Source organism: Salmo trutta, chromosome 6 (genome assembly GCF_901001165.1).
Source record: "Salmo trutta chromosome 6, fSalTru1.1, whole genome shotgun sequence".
Classification (NCBI taxonomy): domain Eukaryota; kingdom Metazoa; phylum Chordata; class Actinopteri; order Salmoniformes; family Salmonidae; genus Salmo; species Salmo trutta.
Window position 1 is genome coordinate 58,899,650 of NC_042962.1, and position 13,897 is coordinate 58,913,546.

At 49.8% G+C, this 13,897-nt stretch overlaps 1 protein-coding gene across 1 annotated transcript in view; it reads right to left on the reverse strand.

The window, feature by feature from the left end:
* LOC115196466 (receptor tyrosine-protein kinase erbB-4) overlaps positions 1-13,897 on the reverse strand; it is a gene marked incomplete at its 3' end in the record, with an annotated part of 364,416 nt that overhangs the window by 98,731 nt on the left and 251,788 nt on the right. Inside the window, 1 exon segment of the mRNA XM_029757324.1 lies at positions 6,340-6,526. Coding sequence (XP_029613184.1) covers positions 6,340-6,526 — 187 coding nt within the window.

The following is a 13,897-nucleotide window of genomic DNA, read 5'->3' on the forward strand; positions in this document are numbered from 1 at the left end:
ATACAATTTCATACATTTTTTTTTTTCTGTGCTGGCCCCCCGTGGGAAACGAACCCACAACCCTGGTGTTGCAAACACCATGCTCTACCAACTGAGCTACAGGGAAGGCTGTAGGCTTGCCTTCAGCAAGTGAAATGCACGCTCAATTGGATTCAGGTCAGGTGATTGACTTGGCCATTGCAGCACATTCTACTTCTTTGCCTTCAAAAAGTAGTGGGTTGCTTTCACAGTATGCTTCGGGTCATTGTCCATCTGCACTGTGAAGCGCCATCCAATGAGTTTTGAAGCATTTGGCTGAATCTGAACAGATAATATAGCCCTAAACACTTCATCCTGCTGCTTTTGTCAGCAGTCACGTCATCAATAAATACACGGGAACCAGTTCCGTTGGCAGCCATACATGCCCATACATGCCCATGCCGTAACACTACCTCCACCATGCTTCACAGATGAGGTGGCATGCTTCGGATCATGAGCAGTTCCATACTCATCTACATTTACATTTACATTTAAGTCATTTAGCAGACGCTCTTATCCAGAGCGACTTACAAATTGGTGCATTCACCTATAATATCCAGTAGAACAAACACTTTACAATAGTGCATCTAAATCCTTTAAAGGGGGGGGGGTTAGAAGGATTACTTTATCCTATCCCAGGTATTCCTTAAAGAGGTGGGGTTTCAGGTGTCTCCGGAAGGTGGTGATTGACTCCGCTGTCCTGGCATCGTGAGGGAGATTGTTCCACCATTGGGGTGCCAGAGCGGCGAACAGTTTTGACTGGGCTGAGCGGGAACTGTGCTTCCTCAGAGGTAGGGAGGCGAGCAGGCCAGAGGTGGATGAACGCAGTGCCCTTGTTTGGGTGTAGGGCCTGATCAGAGCCTGAAGGTACGGAGGTGCCGTTCCCCTCACAGCTCCGTAGGCAAGCACCATGGTCTTGTAGCGGATGCGAGCTTCAACTGGAAGCCAGTGGAGAGAGCGGAGGAGCGGGGTGACGTGAGAGAACTTGGGAAGGTTGAACACCAGACGGGCTGCGGCGTTCTGGATGAGTTGTAGGGGTTTGATGGCACAGGCAGGGAGCCCAGCCAACAGCGAGTTGCAGTAATCCAGACGGGAGATGACAAGTGCCTGGATTAGGACCTGCGCCGCTTCCTGTGTGAGGCAGGGTCGTACTCTGCGAATGTTGTAGAGCATGAACCTACAGGATCGGGTCAACGCCTTGATGTTAGTGGAGAACGACAGGGTGTTGTCCAGGATCACGCCAAGGTTCTTAGCACTCTGGGAGGAGGACACAAGGGAGTTGTCAACCGTGATGGCGAGATCATGGAACGGGCAGTCCTTCCCCGGGAGGAAGAGCAGCTCCGTCTTGCCGAGGTTCAGCTTGAGGTGGTGATCCGTCATCCACACTGATATGTCTGCCAGACATGCAGAGATGCGATTCGCCACCTGGTTGTCAGAAGGGGGAAAGGAGAAGATTAATTGTGTGTCGTCTGCATAGCAATGATAGGAGAGACCGTGTGAGGATATGACAGAGCCAAGTGACTTGGTGTATAGCGAGAATAGGAGAGGGCCTAGAACAGAGCCCTGGGGGACACCAGTGGTGAGAGCACGTGGTGCGGAGACAGCTTCTCGCCACGCCACCTGGTAGGAGCGACCTGTCAGGTAGGACGCAATCCAAGCGTGGGCCGCGCCGGAGATGCCCAGCTCGGAGAGGGTGGAGAGGAGGATCTGATGGTTCACAGTATCAAAGGCAGCAGATAGGTCTAGAAGGATGAGAGCAGAGGAGAGAGAGTTAGCTTTAGCAGTGCGGAGAGCCTCCGTGACACAGAGAAGAGCAGTCTCAGTTGAATGCCCAGTCTTGAAACCTGACTGATTAGGATCAAGAAGGTCGTTCTGAGAGAGATAGCAGGAGAGCTGGCCAAGGACGGCACGTTCAAGAGTTTTGGAGAGAAAAGAAAGAAGGGATACTGGTCTGTAGTTGTTGACATCGGAGGGATCGAGTGTAGGTTTTTTCAGAAGGGGTGCAACTCTCGCTCTCTTGAAGACGGAAGGGACGTAGCCAGCGGTCAAGGATGAGTTGATGAGCGAGGTGAGGTAGGGGAGAAGGTCTCCGGAAATGGTCTGGAGAAGAGAGGAGGGGATAGGGTCAAGTGGGCAGGTTGTTGGGCGGCCGGCCGTCACAAGACGCGAGATTTCATCTGGAGAGAGAGGGGAGAAAGAGGTCAAAGCACAGGGTAGGGCAGTGTGAGCAGGACCAGCGGTGTCGCTTGACTTAGCAAACGAGGATCGGATGTCGTCAACCTTCTTTTCAAAATGGTTGACGAAGTCATCCGCAGTGAGGGAGGAGGGGGGTGGGGGGGGAGGGGGAGGAGGATTCAGGAGGGAGGAGAAGGTAGCAAAAAGCTTCCTAGGGTTAGAGGCAGATGCTTGGAATTTAGAGTGGTAGAAAGTGGCTTTAGCAGCAGAGACAGAAGAGGAAAATGTAGAGAGGAGGGAGTGAAAGGATGCGAGGTCCGCAGGGAGGCGAGTTTTCCTCCATTTCCGCTCGGCTGCCCGGAGCCCTGTTCTGTGAGCTCGCAGTGAGTCGTCGAGCCACGGAGCAGGAGGGGAGGACCGAGCCGGCCTGGAGGATAGGGGACAGAGAAAATCAAAGGATGCAGAGAGGGAGGAGAGGAGGGTTGAGGAGGCAAAATCAGGAGATAGGTTGGAGAAGGTTTGAGCAGAGGGAAGAGATGATAGGATGGAAGAGGAGAGAGTAGCAGGAGAGAGAGAGCGAAGGTTGGGACGGCGCAATACCATCCGAGTAGGGGCAGAGTGAGAAGTTTTTGATGAGAGCGAGAGGGAAAAGGATACAAGGTAGTGGTCGGAGACTTGGAGAGGAGTTGCAATGAGATTAGTGGAAGAACAGCATCTAGTAAAGATGAGGTCAAGCGTATTGCCTGCCTTGTGAGTAGGGGGGGAAGGTGAGAGGGTGAGGTCAAAAGAGGAGAGGAGTGGAAAGAGGCAGAGAGGAATGAGTCGAAGGTAGACGTGGGGAGGTTAAAGTCACCCAGAACTGTGAGAGGTGAGCCATCCTCAGGGAAGGAACTTATCAAGGCGTCAAGCTCATTGATGAACTCTCCAAGGGAACCTGGAGGGCGATAAATGATGAGGATGTTAAGCTTGAAAGGGCTGGTAACTGTGACAGCATGGAATTCAAATGAGGAGATAGACAGATGGGTCAGGGGAGAAAGAGAGAATGTCCACTTGGGAGAGATGAGGATTCCAGTGCCACCACCCCGCTGGCTCGATGCTCTAGGGGTATGCGAGAACACGTGGCCAGACGAGGAGAGAGCAGTAGGAGTAGCAGTGTTATCTGTGGTGATCCATGTTTCCGTCAGCGCCAGGAAGTCTAGGGACTGGAGGGTAGCATAGGCTGAGATGAACTCAGCCTTGTTGGCCGCAGACCGGCAGTTCCAGAGGCTGCCGGAGACCTGGAACTCCACGTGGGTCGTGCGCGCTGGGACCACCAGGTTAGAGTGGCAGCGGCCACGCGGTGTGAAGCGTTTGTATGGCCTGTGCAGAGTGGAGAGAACCGGGATCGACAGACACATAGTTGACAAGCTACAGAAGAGGCTACGCTAATGCAAAGGAGATTGGAATGACAAGTGGACTACACGTCTCGAATGTTCAGAAAGTTAAGCTTACGTAGCAGAAAATCTATTGACTGAAATGACGAAAATGATACAGTACTGCTGGCTGGTGGAGTAGGCTAGCTAGCAGTGGCTGCGTTGTTGACTTTGTTTGACCGTGTAGCTGGCTAGGTGTAGCTGGCTAGGTGACCTCGATAGTTTCAGTACTACACCTTGTCATGATACAAAAGCAACTTTGTAGCTAGCTAACATAACACTAATCAAGACGTTCCTTTGTAATGTATTTTAGTTTCTACAGTGTTACTAGTTGGCTGGGTTAGGAAAAATGGCGTCGCGGGGGACGGCAATAGCTGGCTAGCTAACCTCGGTAATTACTAAACTACACAATTATCAAGCTATGACAAAGACAACTATGTAGCTAGCTAGCCAACACTGCACTAGTCAAATCGTTCCGTTGTAAAGTATTGGTATCTACAGCGCTGCTAGTCGGTAACGGTTGGCTAGCTGTTGGCTAGCTAGCTAGCAGTGGATAAATGATGACTAGGTGTGTTGACTACGTCTGGCGTCGCGGCTGGCTACTTACTAATAATTACTCTAAACTACACAATTATCTTAGATGCAAAGACAACTAAGTAGCTGGCTCACTAACACTACACTAGTCAAGTCGTTCCGTTGTAATGTAATAGATAGTGCAGCTAGTCGGTGGAAGTTGGCTGGTTGGCTAGCTAGCAGTGTTGACTAGCTAGCTAGCAGTGATGACTACGTTAGGAGGACGAAGATAGCTAACTTCGATAATTACTCTAAGCTACACGATTATCTTTGATACAAAGACGGCTATGTAGCTAGCTAAGAAAAGAAAAGAATTGCTCGGATCAAACAAATCAAACCGTTGTAATGTAGTGAAGTGTAATATTACCTGTGGAGTGAAGCGTAGTGCGACTGCTCGCTCCAAACCTTAAGATGAATGCACTAACTATAAGTCACTCTGGATAAGAGCATCTGCTAAACAACAAACATTGTCAAAATGTGTGAAGCGAAGGTTGAACACAACCATTTATTTTAAAAGAAATGTCAGAGGATTCCTCTATTCTATGACATTATAATACATGTTCTGTGTATTCTGAAACTATTCCGCCACTTAGCAAAGCTAAAGATTCTACATTATTACAATTTGCTTGGTTTCGTAAAAGCACAATCCGTGAGACCCACTGCTGTTCAATGGTAATTTGTACAGCCATTGGTTTTGAAGAGTATACACACCTTATTAAGCTGCCTTAGGCTATAATAACCTCATATTTAACTCTCTTTTAATGCTTTACAATATATTTGTACACCTTTCATGAAAATATCTAGGACTGACAGTCTTTGCATCCATAGCTCAGTCAATGGATATGATAGTGGTATCATTCCCCCAGCCCCATCCCTCAGCAAACCATGAAGTGGCCACAGTTATCATTCCTCCAGCCCCATCCCTCAGCAAACCATGGAGGCCACAGTTATCATTCCCCCAGTCCTATCCCTCAGCAAACCATGGAGGCCACAGTTATCCTTCCCCCAGCCCCATCCCACAGCAAACCATGGAGGCCACAGTTATCGTTCCCCCAGCCCCATCCCACAGCAAACCATGGAGGCCACAGTTATCGTTCCCCCAGCCCCATCCCACAGCAAACCATGGAGGCCAGAGTTATCGTTCCCCCAGCCCCAACCCACAGCAAACCATGAAAAGGCCAGAGATATCGTTCCCCCAGCCCCATGCCTCAGCAAACCATGGAGAGGCCAGAGATATCATTCCCCCAGCCCCATCCCACAGCAAACCATGGAGAGGCCAGAGTTATCATTCCCCCAGCCCCATCCCACAGCAAACCATGGAGAGGCCAGAGTTATCATTCACCCAGCCCCATCCCACAGCAAACCATGGAGAGGCCAGAGTTATCATTCCCCCAGCCCCATCCCACAGCAAACCATGGAGAGGCCACAGTTATCATTCCCCCAGCCCCATCCCACAGCAAACCATGGAGAGGCCAGAGTTATCATTCCCCCAGCCCCATCCCTCAGCAAACCATGGAGGCCAGAGTTATCATTCCCCCAGCCCCATCCCACAGCAAACCATGGAGAGGCCAGAGTTATCATTCCCCCAGCCCCATCCAACAGCAAACCATGGAGGCCAGAGTTATCATTCCCCCAGCCCCATCCCACAGCAAACCATGGAGGCCACAGTTATCATTCCCCCAGCCCCATCCAACAGCAAACCATGGAGGCCAGAGTTATCATTCCCCCAGCCCCATCCCACAGCAAACCATGGAGGCCACAGTTATCATTCCCCCAGCCCCATCCAACAGCAAACCATGGAGGCCAGAGTTATCATTCCCCCAGCCCCATCCCTCAGCAAACCATGAAGAGGCCACAGTTATCATTCCCCCAGCCCCATCCCTCAGCAAACTATGGAGGCCACAGATTTGATTGAGATAGACCATCAGACCATGGAGAAACTGTTGGAGAGATCAAGAGAAGGAGAGAGTGATGGACAGATGGAGAGAAGGACAGAACAATAAGCAGGTTAGGGAGATAGAGAGAAGGAGAAAGTGATAGAGAGATAGAGAGAAGGACAGAACAATAAGCAGGCTAGAGCGATAGAGAGAAGGAGGAAGTGAGAGAAATGGAAAGATGGTGTGACAGGTGAGTTTAGAGTAGTCTGCACTGGGCCCCTGACCTGTGAGGTTGCGAAGGCCCAGCTGTCTGAGACCGTAGAAGCCGTCGCGGCGGTAGTTGAGGAAGATGGCCAGGGCGTAGCGTCCCTCGTAAAGCTTGGTGCCCCGCACGATGCGAAGGTTCTCCAGGGGCAGGTAGTCAAACTGGTTCAGAGCTACCAGCACATAGCCTGTCACCTCTCGGATAGACTAGAGGAAGCAGGGAGAGAGAGAAGAAGGTAGAGAGAGAGAGAGAGAGAGAGAGAGAGAGAGAGAGATGCAGACAGAGAGAGAAACAGAAAGAGAGAAAGAGAGAAAGCGAGAGAGAGAGAGAGAGAGAGAGAGAGAGAGAGAGAGAGAGAGAGAGAGAGAGAGAGAGAGTGGCAAAGTTAGAGAAATGTACAAAGTCAGGCTAATATTTATTGAAGGACAACTTGAACAGACTACCTGATCTGTCCCCCCAACCTTCCTGTAGATCAACATAGTCCTGATCTGTCACTCAACCTTCCTGTAGATCAACCTAGTCCTGATCTGTCCCCCCAACCTTCCTGTAGATCAACCTAGTCCCGATCTGTCCCTCAACCTTCCTGTAGGTAGATCAACATAGTCCTGATCTGTCCCTCAACCTTCCTGTAGATCAACATAGTCCTGATCTGTCCCTCAACCTTCCTGTAGATCAACATAGTCCTGATCTGTCCCCCAACCTTCCTGTAGATCAACCTAGTCCTGATCTGTCCCTCAACCTTCCTGTAGATCAACATAGTCCTGATCTGTCCCTCAACCTTCCTGTAGATCAACCTAGTCCTGATCTGTCCCCCCAACCTTCCTGTAGATCAACCTAGTCCTGATCTGTCCCTCAACCTTCCTGTAGATCAACCTAGTCCTGATCTGTCCCTCAACCTTCCTGTAGATCAACCTAGTCCTGATCTGTCCCCCAACCTTCCTGTAGATCAACATAGTCCTGATCTGTCCCTCAACCTTCCTGTAGATCAACCTAGTCCTGATCTGTCCCCCAACCTTCCTGTAGATCAACATAGTCCTGATCTGTCCCTCAACCTTCCTGTAGATCAACCTTGTCCTGATCTGTCCCTCAACCTTGCTGTAAAACAACCTAGTCCCGATATGTTCCCCCAGTTTTTGTTTGTTTACTTCATCTATCTTGCACATAAATGTGTTTGTGTTGAACTGTTCAACAGTATTTGCTTGTATAAGCCAGCATTGTGTACTGAGTTAGGAAAGGCATCTTGAATGATGGCTCATTGTTAATAAGTTGGTGGAGGAGGTTTTTTAGAGCACCTCTTCAGACAGCAGGTTGTCCTCAGCACAGGGTTGCTGCTTGGAGAAGCCAGTTGAAAATAAAAACTTTGTCTACTTGTGCCAGGCAGTTTACTTGGGGGCTAGAAGGACGTCCAATCATAGAGCTGTAATAACACTGGGCGAGATAATGAGCTCTGGAGCCCTGCCGTCAATCATCCTGACAGCCAATCGCAAGCTCACACATGCTATCATTACCGGGACCTGGGTTTCGTTCAGTCAGTGGGATGGCTTTACTTTGTGGAGGTGTGTGTGTGTCCATGTAAAAGTCAGGCGGCAGGTTATACTGGTCCCAGATCAGTCCCTATGCACCAGCTACCTCTCCCTGGGTCTCTGTGGTCATTAAAAATACATCTGACGCGCTGACACAGCACGTCAACTGACTGCTATCATCCGCCCGCCAGACACGGTAACACAGTCGCTCACTGCACTAGCCACCACTGGCAGCTCCAATCACAACACTACATTATAGGAGCCCGAATAGCCGACAATTTCTTATAGGATCCATATGGATGGCAGTGAATGCACAATATAGACTCATTTAATTGCTAAGTATCTCTAGAGAGGCTCTTACCATTTGATGGCTGAATTATTCAACGTTGTGGCTGGGGTTCTGGGCTCTCGTTAAATTTACTGAAGCACTTGTATTTTGTCAGTGGCCCCGCAGCACCGCGGCACAATTGATATTCAGTGATATAAGGAGTTACATGACATTACTCATATAAGAATTCCTAATGGGGGGAACGTGGGGACCTGAAAAGTTGTTTGAAATTATAAGTTGGGGGGGGCACGATCCGAGGCTATGGGATGATTATAAAGAGTGGTTTTAATGAGTAGAGACAGGTCAGTAATGATGTTGCTGATTGGTTAGGAGCGGGGTGGAAAAGAGTCATCCCTGGTTTGATTTTGTCTTGACCTTAGGGGAGACTCGGGGAGAGTGACAGCTAAAAACAAGCCATGGGTGTGTCTGAAATGGTACATTACTCACTAATGCACTACTTTTGATCAGAGCCCTATATGGATCCATGTCCAAAGTAGTGCACTGTTAAGGGAATTGGGTGACATTTTGGACACATACATGGGGCTGTATTTTCCCTTCCTGATGACAGCCATGTTGCCAAGCAGAGTAGCTTCATTCATTCATTCATTCAGTCAGTCAGTCAGTCAGTCAGTCAGTCAGTCAGTCAGTCAGTCAGTCAGTCAGTCAGTCAGTCAGTCAGTCAGTCAGTCTTAGTCAGTCATTCATGCAGTTATTCAGTCAGTCCTTCAGCCAGTCAGTCATGCAGTCAGTCATGCAGTCATTCAGTCATGCAGTCAGTCAGTCATTCAGTCAGTCATTCAGTCATTCAGTCAGCCATTCAGTCATTCATTCATACATGGACTGCTCACTTTTGGCTCTATTGAAATACAATGGACAGAGGAGAAGAAAGAGGAGAGAAAACACTGTTTTATTAGCGTGATTACAATGCGTCAATCACTGGGAATTAAAACAAAAACACAACAAAGAATTTGTATCGATGCTGTTTTGAGTGACACGTTATTCATAAGAGACTTCCTTTGGAATGTTTTCCAATAACATTTAATATTACCAGGAGTTAGTGTAACAAAACCCTTTAATACTCTCAAACTTCAACGTTTTCTCCTCAACATTTTCTCATTAGGTTATCGTCAAACTCAAACAACTATTCAACAACACTCAATACAAATCTGTGACTCTTTCATTCTCCGACAGAAGGAGTATGATTCCAACATTAGATGTTACTGTGGGGGCTTCGTGATGTGGTTCCCAAGAATGGTGAGGCGTGATGTTTCTCTTTCAGCGAGGGTGACCCCACGCTAACCCTTGTGTTTGGCGCCCCGGGCCGGATATGATCCATCGTTGGCCCCTGCATCATTAGCTCGGTAGTAACATCCCTATGCCTGCCGAGGACGCTTTCGCAGGGCCACAGGGACGTTGCTCTGCTCTAGACCTATCTGCAGGAGCCTCAGGCTGGCGGACGGCCCCAGCTCCGCTGCGGTGGTGATGGTGCCCCGTTCCCAGTGCCAGCCTCCGGGCATCGACGGCAAACCATGGAGAGCTGACAGAGAATAGGTTCAAACTGTTGCTTAGCAATGCCTAGCAACACAAGGAAAACCTTTCAGCGCCAGCCACCAGTGGAGAGAAGAGAGGGAGAGGGGGAAAATAAGAAATACATGGAGGGATGATTCTGGCTTGTAATTTAGCTCATTCAATTAAACGATTAATAGTTTGCTGTGTTTTTTGCCACCCTCTTTTGGATATTTAAAAAAAAAAACTTTGACACTATTTAATTTCCTTCTGCTCTTAAATTGCATTTAGAGAGCCACCGGATCAATATTTTCTGTGGGTGGAATAGAAGTAGCTAGCAGGAGGAGAGGATGAGGAAAGGATGAAGAGACAAGAAGGTAGCAGGAGGAGACACTGAAGAGAGAAGGTAGCAGGAGGAGAGGATGAAGAGAGACGAATGTAGCAGGAAGAGAGACTGAAGAGAGAAGAAGGTAGAAGGAGGAGAGGATGAAGAGAGATGACTGTAGCAGGAAGAGAGACTGAAGAGAGAAGGTAGCAGGAGGAGAAGATGAAGAGAGACGAATGTAGCAGGAAGAGAGACTGAAGAGAGAAGGTAGCAGGAGGAAAGGATGAAGAGAGATGAAGGTAGCAGGAAGAGAGACTGAAGAGAGAGGAAGATAGCAGGAGGAGAAAATGAAGAGAGAAGGTAGCAAGAGGAGAGGATGAAGAGAGACGAATGTAGCAGGAAGAGAGACTGAAGAGAAAGGTAGCAGGAGGAGAAGATGAAGAGAGAAGAAGGTAGCAGGAGGAGAGACTGAAGAGAGAAGAAGGTAGCAGGAGGAGAAACTGAAGAGAGAAGAAGGTAGCAGGAGGAGAGGATGAAGTGAGAAGAAGATAGCAGGAGGAGAGACTGAAGAGAGGATGAGTAGAAGAGAGATGAGGAAGACCCAGGGGAAGATAAACAAGCACCTGCATTTCGTCTCCCTCCTTCTCTCCCTCTCTCCCTCTCTCTCTCTCCACCTTGACTTTTATCAAAACAGAGCTGGAGAGATGCAGCTTAAAGAAAAGTACTTTCCTTCATGCCAATAACCTTAAATGTGATGAGAGTTCTCTCAGGCTCTAAGAAGATAGACCCTGAACAAATAAAACGTGATTGATTCATAGAGGGGAAACCCCCAAACGATGGCCTGTTTGTTCCTCTCACAGATGTGGTTAGAATCATGGAATTCTAATAACGCTGTATGATTTAGAGTAGAATAGGATAGATTAGAACATTGTTAGACTACAATGGAAGACACACTACTATGCAAAATTACATTCTCCATCTCCAGCACAGACACTCACACACACTCATCAACACGCATCTGCCTCTGCTACCGTAACGACCAAGATCAAAGCTCCGAGGCGCAGGAGGAGGCACAGCGGACACCCTCCCATCATGCATTGCGATGACTCGGCAGCGTCCGTTCTCGTAACAATGGCGAGCAATTAGCAAAAACACTGTTGTACAGTCAGTCAAACAAAGACTAGTGTAGTCCCACCAGCCTCCTCTTCCCTCTCCCACCAGCCTCCTCTTCCCTCTCCCACCAGCCTCCTCTTCCCTCTCCCCACCAACCTCCTCTTCCCTCTCCCACCAGCCTCCTCTTCCCTCTCCCCACCAACCTCCTCTTCCCTCTCCCACCAGCCTCCTCTTCCCTCTCCCCACCGGCCTCCTCTTCCCTCTCCCCACCGGCCTCCTCTTCCCTCTCCCCACCGGCCTCCTCTTCCCTCTCCCCACCGGCCTCCTCTTCCCTCTCCCCACCGGCCTCCTCTTCCCTCTCCCCACCGGCCTCCTCTTCCCTCTCCCCACCGGCCTCCTCTTCCCTCTCCCCACCGGCCTCCTCTTCCCTCTCCCCACCGGCCTCCTCTTCCCTCTCCCCACCGGCCTCCTCTTCCCTCTCCCCACCGGCTTCCTCTACCCTCTCCCCACCAGCCTCCTCTTCCCTCTCCCACCAGCCTCCTCTTCCCTCTCCCCACCGGCCTCCTCTTCCCTCTCCCCACCGGCCTCCTCTACCCTCTCCCCACCAGCCTCCTCTTCCCTCTCCCCACCGGCCTCCTCTTCCCTCTCCCCACCGGCCTCCTCTTCCCTCTCCCCACCGGCCTCCTCTACCCTCTCCCCACCAGCCTCCTCTTCCCTCTCTCTACCTGCCTCCTCTTCCCTCTCCCCACCAGCCTCCTCTTCCCTCTCCCCACCTGTCTCCTCTTCCCTCTCCCCACCAGCCTCCTCTTCCCTCTCCCCACCTGTCTCCTCTTCCCTCTCCCCACCAGCCTCCTCTTCCCTCTCCCCACCTGTCTCCTCTTCCCTCTCCCCACCGGCCTCCTCTACCCTCTCCCCACCAGCCTCCTCTTCCCTCTCCCCACCTGTCTCCTCTTCCCTCTCTCTACCTGCCTCCTCTTCCCTCTCCCCACCAGCCTCCTCTTCCCTCTCCCCACCTGTCTCCTCTTCCCTCTCCCCACCAGCCTCCTCTTCCCTCTCCCCACCTGTCTCCTCTTCCCTCTCCCCACCAGCCTCCTCTTCCCTCTCCCCACCTGTCTCCTCTTCCCTCTCCCTACCTGCCTCCTCTTCCCTTTCTAGATCTCTGTTTCTCCTCCAGGCCATTTGTGAATTTTACATTTGTTTGTAAATTGTGCTTGGCAACTTCAGGGATAGTCAGCGTTGAGAGGGAAACAACAGCCAGGCTTGATTAATTTACTCTACAGCTTCATCTAGCTGACGTCTCTGTGTTTGCCTGCACTGTATGTGACTCAGACTTTATCGCTCCAGTACCAGTCCTCCGGGACATGTTAGTGTGTGCTGTGTGTGTACTGTGTGTTTGCTGTGTGTGTGTGTTTGCTGGGTGTGTGTGTTCGTGTGTGTGTGTGTGTGTGTGGTGTGCGTGTGTGTGTGTGTGTGTGTGTGTGTGTGTGTGTGTGTTAGCTTGCACTGAGGGAATGAATACTTATCCAGCCATAATTAAAGTAGTTACCAGCATGTGACCAATCAACATAAAACATATTTGAATCAGCATTTCAATTAATTTGTGTTTGGTGCAACAATATTAGGTAATGGTTGGAGGCTTGCATGTTTGATTCTGATTACCCCACAAACTTGACGTTGAATTCTGCTCTAAGAGTATTCCTCATATACAGTGCAGAGACACATTTGGTCAGTATAGAGACCAGAGAGGGGGATGAGACCAGGAAGTGAAGAGAAGAAAAAGAGTGTGTAAGATTGGTGCATAGAGAGAGCAGAAATAATGGAGAGAAGAGATCGGGGAGATATGGAACAAGTGGAGAGAAGAGACATAGGGGACATGGAACAAGTGGAGAGAAGAGACATAGGGGAAATGGAACAAGTGGAGAGAAGAGACATAGGGGATACGGAACAAGTGGAGAGAAGAGATATAGGGGACATGGAACAAGTGGAGAGAAGAGATATAGGGGACATGGAACAAGTGGAGGAAAGAGACATACTGTAGGGGATATGGAACAAGTGGAGAGAAGAGACATAGGGGACATGGAACAAGTGGAGAGAAGAGACATAGGGGATACGGAACAAGTGGAGAGAAGAGACATAGGGGACATGGAACAAGTGGAGAAAAGAGACATACTGTAGGGGAAATGGAACAAGTGGAGAGAAGAGACATAGGGGACATGGTCCCCTGTGGCTCAGTTGGTAGAGCATGGTGTGTGCAACGCCAGGGTTGTGGGTTCGATTCCCACAGGGGGCCAGTACAAAAAAAATAAAAAATAAAATAATAATTATGAAATTTATGCATTCACTATTGTAAGTCTCTCTGGATAAGAGCATCTGCTAAATGACTAAAATGTAAATGGGAGATGGAGAGATGAGGAGATGGGGAGATAAGGTGAAAAGGAATAGGGAAGAAAAGATAGAGGGGAGATACAAATGTGTGAAAGTGAGAGAGAATATGGGGAGGGAGAGGAGAGATAGATGAGGGAGGGGAGAAGGGCAGGATGAGGGAATAGGGGGAGGGAGAGGAGAGAGGTGAGGAGAGGGAAGGGGGACAGGATGAGGGAATAGGGGGAGGGAGAGGAGAGAGGTGAGGAGAGGGAAGGGGGACAGGATGAGGGAATAGGGGGAGGGAGAGGAGAGAGAGATGATGAGAGGGTAAAGGGGACAGGATGAGGGAAAAAGAGAAGGAATGGGGAAGAGGGAGAGTGAAAAGAGAAGGTTAAATGAGAGGAAGAAGAAGGTAATG